Source organism: Henckelia pumila, chromosome 4 (genome assembly GCF_033568475.1).
Source record: "Henckelia pumila isolate YLH828 chromosome 4, ASM3356847v2, whole genome shotgun sequence".
Lineage (NCBI taxonomy): Eukaryota > Viridiplantae > Streptophyta > Magnoliopsida > Lamiales > Gesneriaceae > Henckelia > Henckelia pumila.
Window position 1 is genome coordinate 30,194,613 of NC_133123.1, and position 21,618 is coordinate 30,216,230.

Consider the following 21,618-nt stretch of genomic DNA (forward strand, 5'->3'; position numbering starts at 1 on the left):
CATGTTTGCTTACAACATCGTATAGATATTTATTTCCGTTCAAATTATAAGATATTTATTTTCGTTCAAATTTTATACATAAACGATGATTCTATATATATATATATATATATATATATATATATATATATATATATAGACACCAAATATGAATCTACACCAGTGTCTAACATCACAGGCAACTTTGATTTGTTGGGTTCTGATTGTCGTGCATTTCCATCTGAATGATTCTTAAAGTCCCCAACTTTTTCTCCACCTTTCACATTTTATTGGCTCTTTTCATATATATATATATATATTTCTTAAAAATTTTAAGCACATACGTTTGCAAAGAAAATCTGTCATTGTCTATGGATTTGTTTTTTACCAAAACAAATTTTATAGACAAGGACATAATTTTGATTTTTCAACCCACACTAATTTTTCCACATACATAAAATTTGATTTGTTTGCAATAATTAAACGCTATATAATCGTTAAAGTTGAAAATAAGAAGTATTGAATGATATCCATCTTGGTATTATCTGTCGTGAAGCAATAATTATGATAACGAACCACTGATGATGCCATGATATGATTTAAAATAGTAGAATTATACAATTATTATTATCTATAATTTTTGTTTAAACAACAATTGTTCGAAACCATAATTATTTTCAGAGTCAATACCACGTGGATGTACGTGGATGGTCGGGAAACAATAATTAACTATATTTCGAAAGTGAGCGACACAAAATACTTAAAATATAGGTAAATTATTATGGCCAACTACATATATCATTAGGTAAAGAAACAACTTACGGGAATGGCACGAATACCACAAATATGTATGTGAATGCGTGCCTATCGTTTTAGGTGGCTCTTATAATTTGGTCCAATATTCTATCTATGAGTCTGTTATATTTTGGTTCTTGTCGTGTATATGCACCTATCATTTTCGGTTTTTCTCAGGATTTTGAAATTAATTAACCAACTATATATTATTAATCATACTATATATTATATCAGACGCAAAACTGTCGTTACCACCGGATAAAGTTACATAAAACTTTATTTTTCGGAGGAGATATTTACTCATTCAAATTCATATAAAAGCAGAAAATCTCTCCCACCCACTACAATGTTGTAATAAAATAAAATGAGTAATGCTAAATGATGTATATCTTAGTGTACACCTTATTTTACATTTTTTCTTATTGATTACAAAATTGACTAATCAGATATTTATTTCTTATCATGAGTAGTTTTGTATTAGATCATGTTACATGTTGGATTACAAATCGGGTTGCAAATTATATTTGTAATTACAAAATTATCCTAAATACATTTTTAAAAGTTTTTTTCAAATAAAGTATAGGGATAATTTTGTCATTTCAATTGCACTTTGTAATCAAATTTGTAATCTTATTTGTAAATTGTACATATAACATTTTCCTTTTGTATTTGATAAGGGAAAATATAAGTTCTTGTAAGCCAATGTGTACACTACACAAATAAAATAAAACAAAACTTGAACAAAATATTGACACTAAAAGTTAGGGTGGCCAAGAAATTAACAGCTTATTTTTTACAATTTATAAACTCTTTCAAAAAAGATTTATTGCATAAAATGTTAATTAAAGCTATAAGTCATGATGTTAGATGAGCTATAAGTCACAAGTCATCTGACACTTTTAAAAGAAAAATTATAAGAACATGGAAGATGGATTTTATTTGATAGCTTTTAGCCAAAGCATACAACAGTACCGCAGTAAGCATATAATCAACGTGTGTTCGTAAGTATGTATGCATGTATGATGTTAGAAGTTGTAGGTTCTTGTGTTGGGTGAATCAGCAACTTTAAGAGTTTCTTGGATGAGCTTGCGCGCTTTTCGGCTCCTGATTTCGACCCTCATGCTTTCGCTCTTCTCGATCTTGTCGTAAGGCTTCTTGAATTTCATGGACTTGATGAGCTTCGATTTCAAGCTGCCAAGCATCCTCTCCAACCCCATCATCGCCATCCTAGCTAGCTAGCTACTTAATATATAATCTGCACTAGTACTACTACCACAATTCATATCATATTATAAATACACAAATTAACATTTAATTAAACATATGTATGATATAGTGTGTGAGTCTGTGGGGAGCGAGGTTATTGATTCAAAAATATTGGAAACGAATTACCTGGAAGAAATAAAGATGGGATTTTGGAAATGTAGAGAGAAGGGGTGTTTTAAGTTTGAGTGAAGGAGAAAAAGAGAGAGAGAGAAGGGATAATATGAATGAAGCAACCGTTTATGCACGATTTTGGCACCACAAACAACTTAAGGACTCATTTCAGGTCAAACCCATTTGACCTTTGCACATAAATCTGCATGAAAAAGGGGGAAAAATTAAGATGATATTAGTGTACAATGAGATTTACATGTTGGGTTATAAAGTTAATTTAAAATTATAAAACTATATTAAATGTATATTTTTGAAAGATTTTTTTTTCAAATCAATTGTGGAGATAATTATTTTATAATTTCAAATGCAATTTGTAACTTAATTTATAACGTTCTTCGTCGTACATATAACATTTTCCAAAAAATTATATATTTTAGCATCATGATTCTTGTATGCAATGATGACAACAAGGGGATCTATACATTGGACTAGCATGTCACACATGACTTGTTTAATATGGTTTGACTGACTATCGTAGTTTCCTGTATCTTTCTTCCAAGCAAACAATTATGGCGGTGAACCATCTGATCCCGTTACTTGGCTAAATAATTCAAAACACATAATATTTTTAGAAATGGATGCGGCCAACTTTTCAGGCCCCTGGAAAATCAAATTATGGGCCTGGAAGAAAAGCCATTGGAAAATAACAAGTGGCCCGGCCTAGCAGGACGTTAGAATATTATTGTCTCGTTGCGGCTAAACCATAAATCATATTTTATTTCTATTATCTAATTTTTAATTGAAAATAATAATAATAATAATAGTGAAATAAAAAAAATCACATTTTTGAAATAAATATCCATAAAGAAGTAAATAAGTAATTATTAATAAATAAAATAAAATGGCATAATTATAATTAAAATTTAAACATACACTAAAACTAATTAAAGGAGGAGTTGGTACCCTTCAATTTTAGTAGAATAAAATAAATTAATAATTAAAAAATCATTGATTCAAATAAAATATATGTTCGACAAAATAGATTTAATGTAAATTTTTATGATTTAAAAATGAGGTGAAAGATTGGAAATGATGCTAACAACACGACTTAAAGCACTTCAATACGATAACCGTTATGCAAATATTCAAGCTCTCAAATTTTACATACAATATTCCATCTTAAAAAATAATTATAAAAATTACATCTCTCTCTTCTCATCTAAAATTCAATTTCCGCATTTTATTTTTTCCAGTATTTCGATCGTTAATGCGTAACAACGTGTTACATGCCACACCAACTTTTGCATACGGTCAACACGTGACGTTTTCCCTAATATTTTTAATTTTGATGATGTCGATTTTTTCCTCCGGGTTCGGTCTGGTAGAGCGAATCTCCAAATCCTCCACAAAACGGGTCGGGTCGGGTCTCACGTAAACTGCACAGACAAAAGCCAAGTTAGGGGGCGCCGAAAGTGTTTTCGGCGTGACCCCTCCGATGCCTAAGTCAGTGCTCGAAAGTAAAAGAGCGTGACTATAAGGAAGAACAAGAGAATATGCGTGCGTGAGTGTGTGAGCAAGAAGTGAATATAAGAGATGAATGAATAAATCATGAACCATATCTGTATTTATAGGGGTTTGGAGGGGTAGGTTACCTTGTCAAGGTAGAACATGTGTTAGAACAGGACTCTACTCGGGTAAGAGCCCTGACCAAGTAGGATTCTAATATCAATTTGAAGATAATATCAAATATTAGATTCATAAGATATTATCCTTATCTGTTGATGATCTTTATGTGCTCGAGAGTAGTGGAAGGTTCCAGATATTGGACCCTTCTTGGGCTCGGGTCGGGCTCCAACTATACCAGTTAGGGTTCAAGCCCATGTATTCATGATTACGATCTTATTCCCTACCAGAGTCATTTCAGACTAGGCTTCTCATAAAATAAGACTAAATGGGCCCCAAAGTATATTTCAAAAAATATGGATTATTGGGCTCGGGTCGGGTTAGACCCGTATATTTTTTAGGGACATCAATAGTACCTCCCCCTACTGGTCTAAAGAAGTATGAAATTTAGACCATATAGTCCTCTGACCGGACCCCGAGCCCCATATACCATGTGTGTAGTGTAATATACCACAATGTGTCTTCTGTGAACGGTCCGGATCTCGATCCTTGTCGTGTGCTTTCTATGGACGGCAGAGATCTCGCGACGGTACAATTTCTGAGAGATTACCTGAGTGACGCGGCTCACCCCGGACCGCTGATCAAGATTATCATCAGACGGTCAAGATCAATTCAATCCTCCTATAAATAGGGCGGTAAAAAAACTTCATTTTTCACCTTTACAGCGTGGGCGTTACTCTGTCAAAATTCCGTAAGGTACCCCGACCCGAGCCACTATTTCCGTTTCATTTCTGATCGGTCAACCATCGAGCTCCTCTTTTATACTTTTCGATCAATCAACTTCTTCTGTAAGTTTTTTTGTTTTAAATATTAAATTAAGATGTCTTCCCCGGACGAAAATACTGTCCGGGAAATAGTTGCTTTTATCGAATCTCCTCTACCTCATGAGGCATCCGAGCATTCTGCCTCTTCAGGGTCAGATGCCGACCCGAGTCCCGCCGAGACTCGGGATGCCAAGATGTGAAGGCTTCACGCCCTCAAGACTGATGAGGCCCGACTAAGATCGGAAGGCAAACATTGGTTCCAAATCCTAGCCTCCCACCTTAGTCCAGACATAGGCCCAACTATTAGGGACAGGTCAGGCATGCCTGATACTTATGACTTATTGCTCCTGCGTCGTAGGGACCGGGCTCATAAGCCTCCTGAAGGATACTTAAGCTTTAGCCTAGATCAAGTGAAAATGGGCCTGAGGTTCCCCATCCCGAACATCATTTTGGCCCTGTGTCAATATTTTTGTATATGTCCGAGCCAGCTTACTCCTAACTCTTTTGGCTCAATATTATCTTTAGGAGTTTTATTCTGTTTTTTCCGAGTCCCCTTAGACATAGGAAACTTCACCAAATTTCTTCAAATTAAGAAAATCGCCTCGGGCCGGTTTTATATTTCCCTCCGTTCTGAATACCAATTTCTAAAAGGAAAACCAAGCTCCCACAAAGGTTGGAATAATAGATATTTCTTTGTCCGACCCGAGCCCGAGCAGCCCTGGCTATGCCGTTCAAAATGGGCTATGATACACTATATTTCTGTTTAATATACCACAATGATACACTATATTTCTCTTTCTAGGTTGATCGGGCTTGATTTCTGACCACGAATGGCGTGGTATGTGCCGAGTTGATCGGGCTTGGTTTCTGACCACGAATGGCGTAGTATGTGCCGAGTTGATCGAGCTTTAATCTTGATCACGAATGGTTTGGTGAGTGTCGAACTGGTCGGGCTTGGATTTGACCACGAATGGTGTGGTAAATGCCGAACTGATCGGGCTTTAATTTTGACCACGAATGGCGTGGTGAGTGCCGAGATGGTCGGGCTTGGATTCTGACCACGAATGGCGTGGTAAATGCCGAACTGATCGGGCTTTAATTTTGACTACGAATGGCGTGGTGAGTGCCGAGCTAGTCGGGCTTGGATTCTGACCACGAATGACGTGGTAAATGCCGAACTGATCGGGCTTTAATTTTTATTTGACCACGAATGGCGTGGTGTGTGCCGAGTTGATCGGGCTTGGTTTTTGACCACGAATGGCGTGGTATGTGCCGAGTTGATCGGGCTTGGTTTCTGACCACGAATGGCGTGGTATGTGCCGAGTTGATCGGGCTTGGTTTTTGACCACGAATGGCGTGGTATGTGCCGAGTTGATCGGGCTTTAATCTTGATCACGAATGGCTTGGTGAGTGCCAAACTGGTCGGGCTTGGATTTTGACCACGAATGGCGTGGTAAATGCCGAACTGATCGGGCTTTAATTTTGACCACGAATGGCGTGGTGAGTGCCGAGCTGGTCGGGCTTGGATTCTGACCACGAATGGCGTGGTAAATGCCGAACTGATCGGGCTTTAATTTTGACCACGAATGGCGTGGTGAGTGCCGAGCTGGTCGGGCTTGGATTCTGACCACGAATGGCGTGATAAATGCCGAACTGATTGGGCTTTAATTTTGATTTGACCACGAATGGCGTGGTGTGTGCCGAGTTGATCGGGCTTGGTTTCTGAACACGAATGGCGTGGTATGTGCCGAGTTGATCGGGCTTGGTTTCTGACCACGAATGGCGTGGTATGTGCCAAGTTGATCGGGTTTCTGACCATGAATGGCGTGGTATGTGCCGAGTTGATCGGGCTTGGTTTCTGACCACGAATGGCGTGGTATGTGCCGAGTTGATCGGGCTTTAATTTTGTTTGACAAAACATGTCATTTTTTCATTGATAATTCACAAAACATATCTCAAAGATTTAAGAAATAACAGAAGAACTCAACTACTACTACTATCAAACTTAAAACAAAAAATAACAAAATAACTCACAACCCCGTGCTCTTTATGAGGTCGGTTGTCCTAACTCAGGTTGGGATCTTAGGAGTAATATTTCTTCAAATGTTGAGCATTCCACGGCCTTTTTCCTTTCTTTCCTTGCGAATCTTCCAAGTAATAAGCAGCCACTCCTGCTTTCCCTACCACCTTGAAGGGTCCTTCATATTTCCCATCTAGTTTTCCTCTCTCCCAATGGTGTTGAATTTTTCTCATAACCAAGTCCCCCTCTTGAAAGGCCCGAGGGTAGACCCGTTTGTTATAGGCTCAGGTTATTCTTTTACGATAAGCTGTTAACCGAACTGCTGCTCTAGCTCGGTTTTCTTCCACCAAATCTAAATCCATGGCCTTCATTTTATTGTTATCCGGGCCGTAGGCTATGATCCGGGCACTTTCTTGTCCAATCTCAGCAGGAAGGACTGCCTCCGTCCCGTACACCATATTATATGGTGTTTCATCCGTCCCGGACCTTGCTGTAGTTCGATAAGACCATAATACGGATGGAAGCTCATCCATCCATTTTCCCTTAGCTGAATCTAACCTGGTCTTGAGTGTTTTCACAATAGTTCTGTTAGTAACCTCCACTTGTCCATTCCCTTGGGGGTAAGCAACAGATGTAAAAATTTGTTCAATTTTCATCTGTTTACACCAAACTTGGACCTTAGAGCCACAAAAATTGTCTTCCATTTTCTGATATGAGCCTGCGCGGTATTCCGAACCGACAAACAATATTTTTCCATAAGAAATTCAATACTTCTTTTTTTGTGATTTTGGCTAATGGCTCGGACTCGACCCACTTTGAGAAATAATCCACGGCCACCAATAAGAATTTTCTCTGACCCATGCTGACCGGGAATGGCCCGACAATATCCATTCCCCATTGATCGAAAGGACAGGCGGCTACTACTGCCTTCATAAACTCCGCAGGCCTCCACTGTAAATTGGCATGCCTCTGGCAATTGTAGCATGAATTGACCAGGACGGAAGCATCCTTCTTCATAGTGGGCCAGAAGAAACCGGCCAGGAGGGCTTTCCGAGCTAGGGCTATGCTACCCAAGTGATTCCCACAACAGCCTTCATGAATCTCTCGCAAAACATAATTAGCTTCATCCGGGCCAAGACACTTGAGCAGAGGTTGAGAGAATGACCTTTTGAAAAGTATCTTGTCAACCATCACAAAACGCAAAGCTTTCCTTTTAATTTCCCGAGCCTTCTTGTTATCGTTCGGGAGCTCATCCTTAGTCAGATATTTGTGGATGCCATACCTCCAATCTCCTTCAGGTACGTCTGCTATCAGGTCATCCAAACTTTCAAGTTGGGATACCAGCTCTTTCCCTTTTAGTCCGGGCTCGAGTGGCTCACCCACGGAACTTGCGAGACGAGCCAAGTGATCGGCTTTCGTATTTTCAGTTCTCGGGATCAACTCCATAGTGAGCTCGGTAAACTCTTCCTTAGCTTTATCTAATGCTTGAGCATATTTTATCATCTTTTCATTCTTGGTTTCAAACTTTCCCTTGCTCTGTTGTATGGCCAATTGTGAGTCTGAATAAAGGGTAGCTCGGGATATACCAAGATTCCGAGCAGCCTTTAGTCCGAGCAGGAGGGCTTCATATTCTGCTTCATTATTAGATGCTCGAAAATCCAACCTTATCGAGATGTTGGTTTCCTCGCCCCAGGGTGATATTATCACAATCCCAACCCCGCTTCCTGTTTGACAAGATGATCCATCTACAAATATCTTTCAATGGTCCTCTTATTTAAACTGAATAGTTTCTGCCAAGAAATCAGCTAGGTCTTGAGCTTTGATGGCAGTACGGGGCTCAAATTTTATGTCGTACTCACTTAACTTTGTAATCCACTTGATCAGTCTTCCCGATGCATCTGGGTTGGCTGCAATTTTTTCCAAGTCACTATTGGTAAGAACAGTGATCGGGTGGGATAAGAAGTAAGGTCTCAATTTTCTAGCTGTAATGACGAGGGCCAGAGCTAACTTTTCTTGAGTCATATAATTGAGTTCTGCTCCCTTCAGGGCACGACTGACAAAGTAGACCGGCAGATGATTCACCCCCTCATTCCGAACCAGGACCGAGCTAGCGGCCCGGGGTGTGACATCCAGATACACGAAGAGATCTTCTCCTTGTACTGGTTTGTTCAACACCGGTAACTCTTTTAGATACTTTTTCAACTCTTGGAAAGATTTCTCACTCTATTCATCCCATTCAAAATTTTTAGTTTTTCTGAGTGCTTTGAAGAACAGGAAACTCTTATCTGCTGATCTTGATATGAAGCGAGCCAATGCGGCAATCCTTCCAGATAGCCTTTGTACCTCCTATATATTTTTGGGCGACTCCATAGAGATAATGGCTTGAACTTTTTCCGGGTTAGCTTCAATTCCTCTCCTAGTGACCATATATCCCAGAAATTTCCCAGTCTGAACCCCAAATGTGCACTTGCTCGGGTTTAACTTTAATCGATAATCACGTAGTGTCTGGAATGTCTGGGTCAGGTCGACAATGAATTGATGAACTGTTCGGGTTTTGACCAAAATATCATCCACATATACTTCGATGTTTTTGCCTATTTGTTGCTTGAAAACTTTGTCCATTAGTCTTTGATAAGTGGCCCCAGCATTCTTGAGCCCAAAAGGCATAACCACGTAGCAATAAGTACCTATAGAGGTGACAAAACTCACCTTATCTTGATCTTGCTTAGCCAGGGGAATTTGATGATACCCCTGATAAGCGTCCAGAAAACACAATAACTCATGCCCAGATGTGGAATCCACCAGCTGGTCTATTCGGGGAAAGGGATAGCAATCTTTCGAACAGGCCTTGTTCAGATCACGGAAGTCTACACACATGCGCCATTTACCCGAGGACTTGGGTACCAAGACCACATTTGACAACCAAGTCGAGAAATATACCTCCTGAATGTGTCCGGCCTTCAAGAGTTCCTCAACTTGCCCCTGAATCACAGCGTCTTTTTCGGGCCCAAAATGTCGTTTTTTCTGAATAATAGGGCGGTAGTCTCGTATAAAATTCAACTTGTGCTCCATTACTTCTCTCCGTACTCCCAAGAGGTCGGATACGGACCAAGCGAAGGCGTCTTTGTTCTCCATCAAACACTGTATTAGCTGTTTTTTAAGAATAGGTTCTAGCGCCCGAGCAACCTTGACCAAACCAGTTGGGGGGCAGATTATGATCTCTTCGCACCTTCCTCAGCCATAACAGGGGCGTTTTCTTCCAATAAGTTTACTTGTTCCCGATCTCTCGGCCCGGGTCGGTCATCATGGTTGATTTTGACTGCCTTTTGTTCTATCCGTACCTCTTCCACATAGCACTTTCGAGAAATCTTTTGATCTCCCTGGACCTCTCCCACTTCATTACCCACAGGAAATTTTATTTTTTGATATAGTGTGGAAGCCACAGCCATGAACGTAGTCATGGCTGGTCTTCCCAAGATAACGTTGTATGCTGATGGTGCATCCACGATAATAAAGCTAACAATCCGAGTTTTACTTGTACGATCCTTGCCCAAAGTGAGCGGCAAATTGATCAATCCATTAGGTCGGATGGCATGACCCGTGAACCCGAACAACGACGTCACCATCGGCTCTACCTTATATTCCCCCAAATCCATTTGGTTTATGGTTTCTTGGAACAGTACATTGACCGAGCTTCTCGAATCCACAAAAATTTGGGCCACGTCATAATTAGCGACCAGAGCTCGAATAACCAATGCATCATTATGAGTAGTATCCGACAAACCTTTCAAATCACCCGGGCCAAAGGAAAGGGTCGGGCCTGTTCTAACCACCTGGTCAGCTATCTCCATGTTTCTCAGTTTCCGACTACTTGTCTTCCTTGCCCTATTGGAATCTCCATCAGTCGGTCCCCCAGATATCATGTTGATAACACCTTTTGTGGGAGGGGGTGGCCCCTGGTTATTCCCGGGCTGATTCTGGTTCGGGCGTTGGAAATTTCCCTGGGGTGGACCAGGTCGGGGTCTTGGTGCGTAATGATCAGGACCTTCATGACTCCTTTTATTCGAGGGATATCCTCCTTTTTGTCATGCCAACCTATCCCTCATCCCTGGCTCCTGTTGTATTATTCTTTCAATTTCCTGCTCCAGTTGACGACAATCATTAGTATTGTGCCCATAATCATTGTGAAAGTCACAATACTTGTCAGACTTTGGTCTACGGGGCCCCTGCTCGCTCCATGGAGGTCTCTGTAGAAGTCTTTTTTCTTCACATATTCGCATAGCCTGAGTTTTACCCATCCTTAGAGGAGTGAAAGAAGTGAATTGCCCAAGAAGCTTGGGTCGGGGAGATGGTCCCATCCTCCAAGGTGTGTTAGGGGCCCGGGCATTCTTCGGACTTGGTGGCCTGTCCATCCCATTATTCATACGGGAAACTTGTACCTCCTCTAGATTCACATATTTTTTGGCCCGAGCAAGCACTTCATCATAGGTAGACGGCGGTTTTTTGATCAGGGATTTAAGAAAATCCCCTGTAGCAAGTCCTTGGGTAAAGGCACTGATAAGCAGGTCAGTGGTGGCAGTAGGTACTTCCAGAGCCAAGGCACTAAATCGACGAACATATACTCGCAAATCTTCTTGACCCTGTTTGATAGCAAAAAGACTAAGAGTATTCGTAGAGTGTTTTTTGCTACTAGAAAAGTGGTGTAGGAAGGCCTTGCTGAAATCTTTGAACTCCTTGATATCTCCTTGGCGTAATAAGTTGAACCATTGTTGAGCCGGTCCTATCAAAGTATTGAGAAAGACCCGACACTTGATCGGGTCAGAATATTTGTGCAACAACGCCGCATTCTCAAAACGGGACAGATGCTCATCCGGGTCCCCTTTCCCATCATATTCCCCAATATGCGGAAATTTAAAGTTTTTGGGGAGTTCGGACTCCAATATTTCAGGAGAGAAGGGAATATTCCGTACTGGCGTGGCTAGGTATCCGGATTGTTTCTTCTTCAAGAGCTCCATCTCCTCCTTCAGTTTCCTGATTTCCTCTAACTGCGCGTTCTGACCTGGTGGTGGGGGAGGGGTATTGGTTTCCGCCCTTGCAGCCATAGCTCTTTCGACAGCAGCAGTGATAAGTTGATTTATTTCTTCGTTGACTCCATTTGCATCAGCCATCTCAACTCTTTTTCTTCAAATTCACACAGACGGCGCCAATTGATGATGTCGATTTTTTCCTCCGGGTTCGGTCTGGTAGAGCGAATCTCCAAATCCTCCACAAAACGGGTCGGGTCGGGTCTCACGTGCACTGCACAGACAAAAGCCAAGTTAGGGGGCGCCGAAAGTGTTTTCGGCGTGACCCCTCCGATGCCTAAGTCAGTGCTCGAAAGTAAAAGAGCGTGACTATAAGGAAGAACAAGAGAATATGCGTGCGTGAGTGTGTGAGCAAGAAGTGAATATAAGATATGAATGAATAAATCATGAACCATACCTGTATTTATAGGGGTTTGGAGGGGTAGGTTACCTTGTCAAGGTAGAACATGTGTTAGAGCAGGACTCTACTCGGGTAAGAGCCCTGACCAAGTAGGATTCTAATATCAATTTGAAGATAATATCAAATATTGTATTCATAAGATATTATCCTTATCTGTTGATGATCTTTATGTGCTCGAGAGTAGTGGAAGGTTCCAGATATTGGACCCTTCTTGGGCTCGGGTCGGGCTCCAACCATACCAGTTAGGGTTCAAGCCCATGTATTCATGATTACGATCTTATTCCCTACCAGGGCCATTTCAGACTAAGCTTCTCATAAAATAAGACTAAATGGGCCCCAAAGTGTATTTCCAAAAATATGGATTATTGGGCTCGGGTCGAGTTAGACCCATATATTTTTTAGGGACATCTTTGATATTTAATTTTGTCAATGATGATAATGATGTTACAAAATATGTAATTATTTAGAAAATATTTATTAGTGCCCATTTTATAATGTATTCGGTAAATATATTATAAAATTTTACTTCAGATATTTTTTCAAAGTTTTAAGTTAATTTAAAACTAATTTTTTTTTTCATGAAATCGATATTTTTAAGTGGGTAAGTGGAACACGTCCATCAGTAGTAACAACATCATTCCTGTAGGATTGAAATTAGGGATGACAACGGGGCGGGGCGGGGACGGGTTTTCCATCCCCATCCTTGTCCCCGAATTAAAAACTCATCCCCGTCCCCATCTCCAGTTCTACATATTCGGGGAATCCTCGTCCCCGAACCCGTGGGAACTAAAACCCCATCCCCGAACCCGAACCCATTGTAGAGATGAAAATGAGATTGTGATGGGGTGGATCCTCGAACCCGTGGGAAAATCCCCAAACCCGTCCCTGTAGACATCAAACTTAAAATATTCAATTTTCCAACAATTATCTTTTTACATTCCAAAAATCATTAATATTACATTTTTGTGTACTGCCTTAGAAAATGCTCAAACTCTAACTCTAAAATTTTGACAAATATTCATAAATTCTAGATTTATATAAAAAATCTGAGACTTTTCAAGTCTCAAATATCAAATAATTCAACTTAGTGATTCAAATATCTTTAACATATATATGCTGAAAATTCTAAATAAATTCAAGAAAAATTTATTATATGATGATGAATGTGTATTATTATTATTATTATTATTATTATTATTATTATTATTATTATTATTATTATTATTATTATTATTATTATTATTATTATTATTATTATTATTATTTTATTTTTTTAATATTTTCATTTTTTTGGTCAATCGGGGCGGGTTCGGGGATGGGGATAGCATCCCCATACCCGCCCCAGACTGCTGCGGGGATTTTCAAAAATCCCCGAACCCGAACCCGAACCCGGTAACAGCTCCCCGAATCTGACCCCGTTTTGGGTTTTCCCCCGGGTAAAATTGTCATCCCTAATGAAATCACATTTCACTCTCGAGTACACTTCCCTCGTCTCTCTCTCTTCCAACCGGATTTTTTCTCTGCAACAATGGAAGTCGAGCTTTTCAAGCATTTCACCAACGCTCAATCAGTGCCCCGACTCTCCGATTGCAGGTAAGAGTTCTTGAGGTTGATGATTTCTTGCTCACGATTCTTCTTTTTTTTCTTTTTTTTTCGTTTAATTTATATTTTTTCGCTGATGTTCCGAGGCACCACAACTCGTCTTTCTGGGTTTACGCCGGCCACGAAAACTCTGGTTACGAATGCGGAGTCAAGCATCTCACCTTCCCACTTTTCGACTGTAGGTAAGAGTAGGGGTGGTTCGGTACGGTATACCGGTTTTTTCGAACAAAATCGTATACCGTACCAAAAATTTCGGTACGAAAAAACACATACCGAATTTTCGGTATACCGAAATCTCGGTATACCAAAATTTTGATATGATGTATATTTCATACCGTAATTATCGAAAAAATTGGTATACTGAATTTTTCGGTATGGTATTGGCAAATACCGATTATATTGAAATCATTAGAAAAAAACTGTTACAGTTCTATTTTTAACTAACCTAAAGAATTTGTATTTGCAGAAAATTAGAACCGAAAATCAAATTTGAATCCAAGAGCTTATGTTGTTACCAAAGATAGATAAAATAGAAGAGAGGATTAATCCTCCTTGTGAAATCAATATTCAATACAACAAACCAGACGACGAAACAAATATTTTACACAAAAGAGTCTTGATGTGGGGCATCATAATATGAAGTTGATTATATTATCCAACCTTAGAAAGCAAAGCCGAACATGGCTCCACGATTCCATGGTAAGCTTAAAGTTATAAAAATAATTAAAAAAAAGGGTTATAATATTAGCTGAAGTTAGAAAAGGGGTTACAATATCACCTGAGAAAGCAAAGCCGAACCTGAAGTTACAATTCTAGAATTTCATATCTTTCACATGTATAAGAAACTTCAAAACTAATTTACCTCTGCCAATGGTAGACCTAAATTCTCAAGAATCGCAGATTCCCAGTGCAAAAATATCACCTGTAAATTTATATCACAAGCATTCCAATCCAATTTACTAATTTAAAAGAGAAACATCGACATTCAATATGAGTTAATGTAAGTTTTTACACATTTTTCATAACAAAATTAGGGCCACTTGCATAGACTCGCATGCACCTCATTCTCGAAACAAAATTTTTTTCCAGCACCCTATCCTTTTTGTCATGCCAACCTATCCCTCATCCCTGGCTCCTGTTGTATTATTCTTTCAATTTCCTGCTCCAGTTGACGACAATCATTAGTATTGTGCCCATAATCATTGTGAAAGTCACAATACTTGTCAGACTTTGGTCTACGGGGCCCCTGCTCGCTCCATGGAGGTCTCTGTAGAAGTCTTTTTTCTTCACATATTCGCATAGCCTGAGTTTTACCCATCCTTAGAGGAGTGAAAGAAGTGAATTGCCCAAGCAGCTCGGGTCGGGGAGATGGTCCCATCCTCCAAGGTGTGTTAGGGGCCCGGGCATTTTTCGGACTTGGTGGCCTGTCCATCCCATTATTCATACGGGAAACTTGTACCTCCTCTAGATTCACATATTTTTCGGCCCGAGCAAGCACTTCATCATAGGTAGACGGCGGTTTTTTGATCAGGGATTTAAGAAAATCCCCTGTAGCAAGTCCTTGGGTAAAGGCACTGATAAGAAGGTCAGTGGTGGCAGTAGGTACTTCCAAAGCCAAGGCACTAAATCGACGAACATATAATCGCAAATCTTCTTGACCCTGTTTGATAGCAAAAAGACTAAGAGTATTCGTAGAGTGTTTTTTGCTACTAGCAAAGTGGTGTAGGAAGGCCTTGCTGAAATCTTTGAACTCCTTGATATCTCCTTGGCGTAATAAGTTGAACCATTGTTGAGCCGGTCCTATCAAAGTATTGAGAAAGACCCGACACTTGATCGGGTTAGAATATTTGTGCAACAACGCCGCATTCTCAAAACGGGACAGATGCTCATCCGGGTCCCCTTTCCCATCATATTCCCCAATATGCGGAAATTTAAAGTTTTTGGGGAGTTCGGACTCCAATATTTCAGGAGAGAAGGGAATATTCCGTACTGGCGTGGCTAGGTATCCGGATTGTTTCTTCTTCAAGAGCTCCATCTCCTCCTTCAGTTTCCTGATTTCCTCTAACTGCGCGTTCTGACCTGGTGGTGGGGGAGGGGTATTGGTTTCCGCCCTTGCAGCCATAGCTCTTTCGACAGCAGCAGTGATAAGTTGATTTATTTCTTCGTTGACTCCATTTGCATCAGCCATCTCAACTCTTTTTCTTCAAATTCACACAGACGGCGCCAATTGATGATGTCGATTTTTTCCTCCGGGTTCGGTCTGGTAGAGCGAATCTCCAAATCCTCCACAAAATGGGTCGGTCGGGTCTCACGTGCACTGCACAGACAAAGCCAAGTTAGGGGGCGCCGAAATTGTTTTCGGCGTGACCCCTTCGATGCCTAAGTCAGTGCTCGAAAGTAAAAGAGCGTGACTATAAGAAAGAACAAGAGAATATGCGTGCATGAGTGTGTGAGCAAGAAGTGAATATAAGAGATGAATGAATAAATCAAGAACCATACCTGTATTTATAGGGGTTTGGAGGGGTAGGTTACCTTGTCAAGGTAGAACATGTGTTAGAGCATGACTCTACTCGGGTAAGAGCCCTGACCAAGTAGGATTCTAATATCAATTTGAAGATAATATCAAATATTGTATTCATAAGATATTATCCTTATCTGTTGATGATCTTTATGTGCTCGAGAGTAGTGGAAGGTTCCAGATATTGGACCCTTCTTGGGCTCGGGTCGGGCTCCAACCATACCAGTTAGGGTTCAAGCCCATGTATTCATGATTACGATCTTATTCCCTACCAGGGCCATTTCAGACTAGGCTTCTCATAAAATAAGACTAAATGGGCCCCAAAATGTATTTCCAAAAATATGGATTATTGGGCTCGGGTCGAGTTAGACCCATATATTTTTTAGGGACATCTTTGATATTTAATTTTGTCAATGATGATAATGATGTTACAAAATATGTAATTATTTAGAAAATATTTATTAGTGCCCATTTTATAATGTATTCGGTAAATATATTATAAAATTTTACTTCATATATTTTTTCAAAGTTTTAAGTTAATTTAAAACTAATTTTTTTTTTCATGAAATCGATATTTTTAAGTGGGTAAGTGGAACACGTCCATCAGTAGTAACAACATCATTCCTGTAGGATTGAAATTAGGGATGACAACGGGGCGGGGTGGGGACGGGTTTTCCATCCTCATCCTTGTCCCCGAATTAAAAACTCATCCCCGTCCCCATCTCCAGTTCTACATATTCGGGGAATCCTCGTCCCCGAACCCGTGGGAACTAAACCCCCATCCCCGAACCCGAACCCATTGTAGAGATGAAAATGAGATTGTGATGGGGTGGATCCTCGAACCCGTGGGAAAATCCCCAAACCCGTCCCTGTAGACATCAAACTTAAAATATTCAATTTTCCAACAATTATCTTTTTACATTCCAAAAATCATTAATATTACATTTTTGTGTACTGCCTTAGAAAATGCTCAAACTCTAACTCTAAAATTTTGACAAATATTCATAAATTCTAGATTTATTTAAAAAATCTGAGACTTTTCAAGTCCCAAATATCAAATAATTCAACTTAGTGATTCAAATATCTTTAACATATATATGCTGAAAATTCTAAATAAATTCAAGAAAAATTTATTATATGATGATGAATGTGTGTTGTTGTTGTTATTATTATTATTATTATTATTATTATTATTATTATTATTATTATTATTATTATTATTATTATTATTATTATTATTATTATTTTATTTTTTTAATATTTTCATTTTTTTGGTCAATCGGGGCGGGTTCGGGGATGGTGATAGCATCCCCATACCCGCCCCAGACTGCTGCGGGGATTTTCAAAAATCCCCGAACCCGAACCCGAACCCGGTAACAGCTCCCCGAATCTGACCCCGTTTTGGGTTTTCCCCCGGGTAAAATTGTCATCCCTAATGAAATCACATTTCACTCTCGAGTACACTTCCCTCGTCTCTCTCTCTTCCAACCGGATTTTTTCTCTGCAACAATGGAAGTCGAGCTTTTCAAGCATTTCACCAACGCTCAATCAGTGCCCCGACTCTCCGATTGCAGGTAAGAGTTCTTGAGGTTGATGATTTCTTGCTCACGATTCTTCTTTTTTTTCTTTTTTTTTCGTTTAATTTATATTTTTTCGCTGATGTTCCGAGGCACCACAACTCGTCTTTCTGGGTTTACGCCGGGCACGAAAACTCTGGTTACGAATGCGGAGTCAAGCATCTCACCTTCCCACTTTTCGACTGCAGGTAAGAGTAGGGGTGGTTCGGTACGGTATACCGGTTTTTTCGAACAAAATCGTATACCGTACCAAAAATTTCGGTACGAAAAAACACATACCGAATTTTCGGTATACCGAAATCTCGGTATACCAAAATTTTGATATGATGTATATTTCATACCGTAATTATCGAAAAAATTGGTATACCGAATTTTTCGGTATGGTATTGGCAAATACCGATTATATTGAAATCATTAGAAAAAAACTGTTACAGTTCTATTTTTAACTAACCTAAAGAATTTGTATTTGCTGAAAATTAGAACCGAAAATCAAATTTGAATCCAAGAGCTTATGTTGTTACCAAAGATAGATAAAATAGAAGAGAGGATTAATCCTCCTTATGAAATCAATATTCAATACAACAAACCAGACGACGAAACAAATATTTTACACAAAAGAGTCTTGATGTGGGGCATCATAATATGAAGTTGATTATATTATCCAACCTTAGAAAGCAAAGCCGAACATGGCTCCACGATTCCATGGTAAGCTTAAAGTTATAAAAATAATTAAAAAAAGGGTTATAATATTAGCTGAAGTTAGAAAAGGGGTTACAATATCACCTGAGAAAGCAAAGCCGAACCTGAAGTTACAATTCTAGAATTTCATATCTTTCACATGTATAAGAAACTTCAAAACTAATTTACCTCTGCCAATGGTAGACCTAAATTCTCAAGAATCGCAGATTCCCAGTGCAAAAATATCACCTGTAAATTTATATCACAAGCATTCCAATCCAATTTACTAATTTAAAAGAGAAACATCGACATTCAATATGAGTTAATGTAAGTTTTTACACATTTTTCATAACAAAATTAGGGCCACTTGCATAGACTCGCATGCACCTCATTCTCGAAACAAAATTTTTTTCCAGCACCCTATCATTTTCAAAGTCACTGCCTCTAAAGTCTAAACCTAAAACCAAAATCCAAATATATCCATCATTTTCAAACAGAAGTTCAACTTCTACAAAACAATACAAATTCATGTCTCAATACAACATTTTTGTTGAAACTCCAACATTTCCAAAAACCTGCAAAAGTTAGAAACTAAATTATGTTACAAATATCAGAGTGGGACTAAATAAACATAAATATAGAGCCCGTTTAGAAACAAAAGTTATTGGCTTAAAAAAACACTTAAATAAGTTCAGCTTTTTAAAGTGCTTTTATTAAAAAAAAAAAGCAGAAGTGGTTTTAGTGTTTCGATAAATATTAAAAAAGTGCTTTTTAATTAAAAACATAAGCAAAAGCCAAAAAGTCAAAATTTCTGACTTTTAAAAAAGCACTTATTTGGGCTTAAATAAGTTCTTTTTGTAAAACGTCTATTGTAACCAAACACGTAAATTTTTAAGAAAAGCACTTTTTTTAAAAAATAAGTGTTTTTTTTCCAAAATGTCTACTGTTCTCAAACGGGCTCATAGTCTTACTCTTCAAGTTAGACCAATGTAGAGGCAGAAAATGAAATGTTAGCACGGTCTTGAGTGGTATTTGCAGCTGCAAGCATTACAATTCATGTTGGATTAACAATATCAAATATTACATGACCTTAAATTTAATTTAATAAAAAGCTCACTCTTTTCAATTTCTTCAATTTCTTTATATAATTCAAGGTCATCCTCTATCGGATCTTTCCAAAAACTGAACTCCTCTGCTCTTAGCAAATCACTAGTGCACACCAATGCCTCTACCATTTTCGGACTCAAACTGCTCTTAAAAGGATCCACAACTCTTTTGTCCAAGTTAAAAGCGGACTCACTAGCAACGGTTGAGCATGGAATTGCAAAAATATCCTTGAAAACAAGTGAAAGGATGTAGTATCTAGTTTCACTTCCTCTCCACCACTCCAAAAGATTGAAAGATTGATTAGATCGCTTTTCAATCTCATCCGCTAAGTACTTATCCACTTCATTAGATATCTCTTGAAGTTGTTCTTATTCGTTTTGTGCTTCCACATCATTAAACAACTCATCACAAAGACCACCGCCACCACTAGTTGTAAGAGTGGGTGCCCAGTGAGCCAACTTGTGGTTATGGGCTTTGATGACTCTTTGTATAAACAATCTTTTGTTTAATATTATTTACACTTTTATTAATGGCAATGACTTTATATTACTTCATATTGTTATATTGTGATATACCATTGTTGTTTTGATAAAGACCTTGAATATACTATAGTGTATGTAAGATGTGGTAGAACATGGGGATGTCTATCATGAAATACATCTTATAGTCACTGTATATTCTAAACTGTTCCTAGTCGATTGAGCCGTCCGATAATAAGGATAAGGATCGCTCGAGTTTGAGACTAGCATTTGCGATACGGAGTACCACGTTTCATTGGTAGGGAACATGGAGATGTTCGAAGCATGCAAATGGATATTCATAGGATGAATAATCGAACTACCCTATCCGGACTTTCCAAGTGGTTATCACTTATCGAGTGGATATAGTCCGCGGTTTTGGTTGTATACCATTAGTCCTTATTACTTGAAACATCATGGAGACTCTATATGCTAGTACTGTGCTTTGACTCGTTTACCGACTCTGAGGGGGTCATCAGGTGTCGAGATTGGGTACAGTTACAACACATATAGGAGTCGATGCATTGTTGTCAAGGATTCACCACATACTTGCGAGTGTGGATATCCTATGCGATCTGAGGAGATATTAGTGTGACGAATCTCTGGCCAGAGTACTTGATGTGATTTAAGAAATGGTTTCTTAGTAGCACATGCGATGTCACTAATTTGATCTTCAAGATGTATTGCATAGTTATCGAATCTTGAGCGACTCTCGATATACCAATGGTTGTTGATTCGATCGGGATATATGGATGAAGGGACTGTACTGTACGCTAACCAAAATCTACTGGTTCTTGTAGGCACTATCAGTGATACCTAGGGAATCATGGGGCGATGTTGCTAGGCGCTTTACCATGATTCGTTGGGCAAGTCGGAAAGTGTTGTTCTGAGTCACAAGGAGTTGTGAGCCCACGGCTAGCTGTATCCCTGAACCATTGAGGGTCACACAGTGTAATGGAGTTTTAATCCCCGTTGAGATAGTTAAATTTAAAGAGTTAAATTTAATGAACTAAGAAGTTGGACTTCTTAAATAAGAGTAAGGGAGTAGGATTTTCTAAAATGACATAGGGATGGACATTTTTGGAAACCACTGAATTCGGATTCAGGAAAATTTATCTTGACATTAAAATGTGCAGAAATGGTTTCTGTGCACATTGGTGAAATCGGTTCATCAATCGGAGTCACGATGAATTTTATATTAATTTCTGAACGAGCGGGCTTTGCTTGTCGGGCCTCAACTTATGACTAATGGGCCCTAAGGTGTTAGTGGCCTGCATTATAAATAAGTTATTGCAGTACAGAAATTAGATACAACAGGTCATAATTTTTGAGACAGAGTTTTCGAAAAAAACCCTAGCCTCCTCTCAAACAATTCGGCCGACCTCTCCTCCCTCTCTGTGCCTGAGAAATTCCGGTCTGTGATTTTGAATTGCAGTCAGGAATAACGAATCAGATTCGTTTAATCTCTTCGCAGAAAACTTCTGATAGATTTTCTAGTGCAATCTATCAGAGGGAT

General features: G+C 39.1%; 2 protein-coding genes and 1 long non-coding RNA gene across 4 annotated transcripts; all 3 read right to left on the reverse strand.

Moving 5' to 3' along the window:
* Positions 1-1,552: 1,552 nt before the first annotated feature.
* On the reverse strand, positions 1,553-2,270 carry LOC140867482 (uncharacterized). 2 transcript variants are annotated; one of them, XR_012145161.1, is made up of 2 exons: positions 2,167-2,270; positions 1,553-2,029 (listed from the first exon to the last, which is right to left on the reverse strand). It is a non-coding gene; the product is annotated as an uncharacterized lncRNA (long non-coding RNA). The 2 variants fall into 2 exon arrangements; XR_012145160.1 differs by having other exon boundaries at positions 1,553-2,040; positions 2,167-2,267.
* Positions 2,271-9,830: 7,560 nt separating this feature from the next.
* LOC140860759 (uncharacterized) lies at positions 9,831-10,541 on the reverse strand. Its single transcript, XM_073263762.1, has one exon. The coding sequence runs from the start codon at positions 10,539-10,541 to the stop codon at positions 9,831-9,833; it is 711 nt and encodes a 236-aa protein (XP_073119863.1).
* Positions 10,542-10,703: 162 nt separating this feature from the next.
* On the reverse strand, positions 10,704-11,786 carry LOC140860760 (uncharacterized). The gene has a single exon (XM_073263763.1). It carries the CDS (start codon positions 11,784-11,786, stop codon positions 10,704-10,706), a length of 1,083 nt encoding a protein of 360 aa, XP_073119864.1.
* Positions 11,787-21,618: the final 9,832 nt, after the last annotated feature.

What these genes read in the sequence shown, in the direction of transcription:
- LOC140860759 (XM_073263762.1), bottom strand. Translation starts at nt 10,541, where the DNA reads ATGATATCTGGGGGACCGACTGATGGAGATTCCAATAGGGCAAGGAAG.
- LOC140860760 (XM_073263763.1), bottom strand. Translation starts at nt 11,786, where the DNA reads ATGGCTGATGCAAATGGAGTCAACGAAGAAATAAATCAACTTATCACT.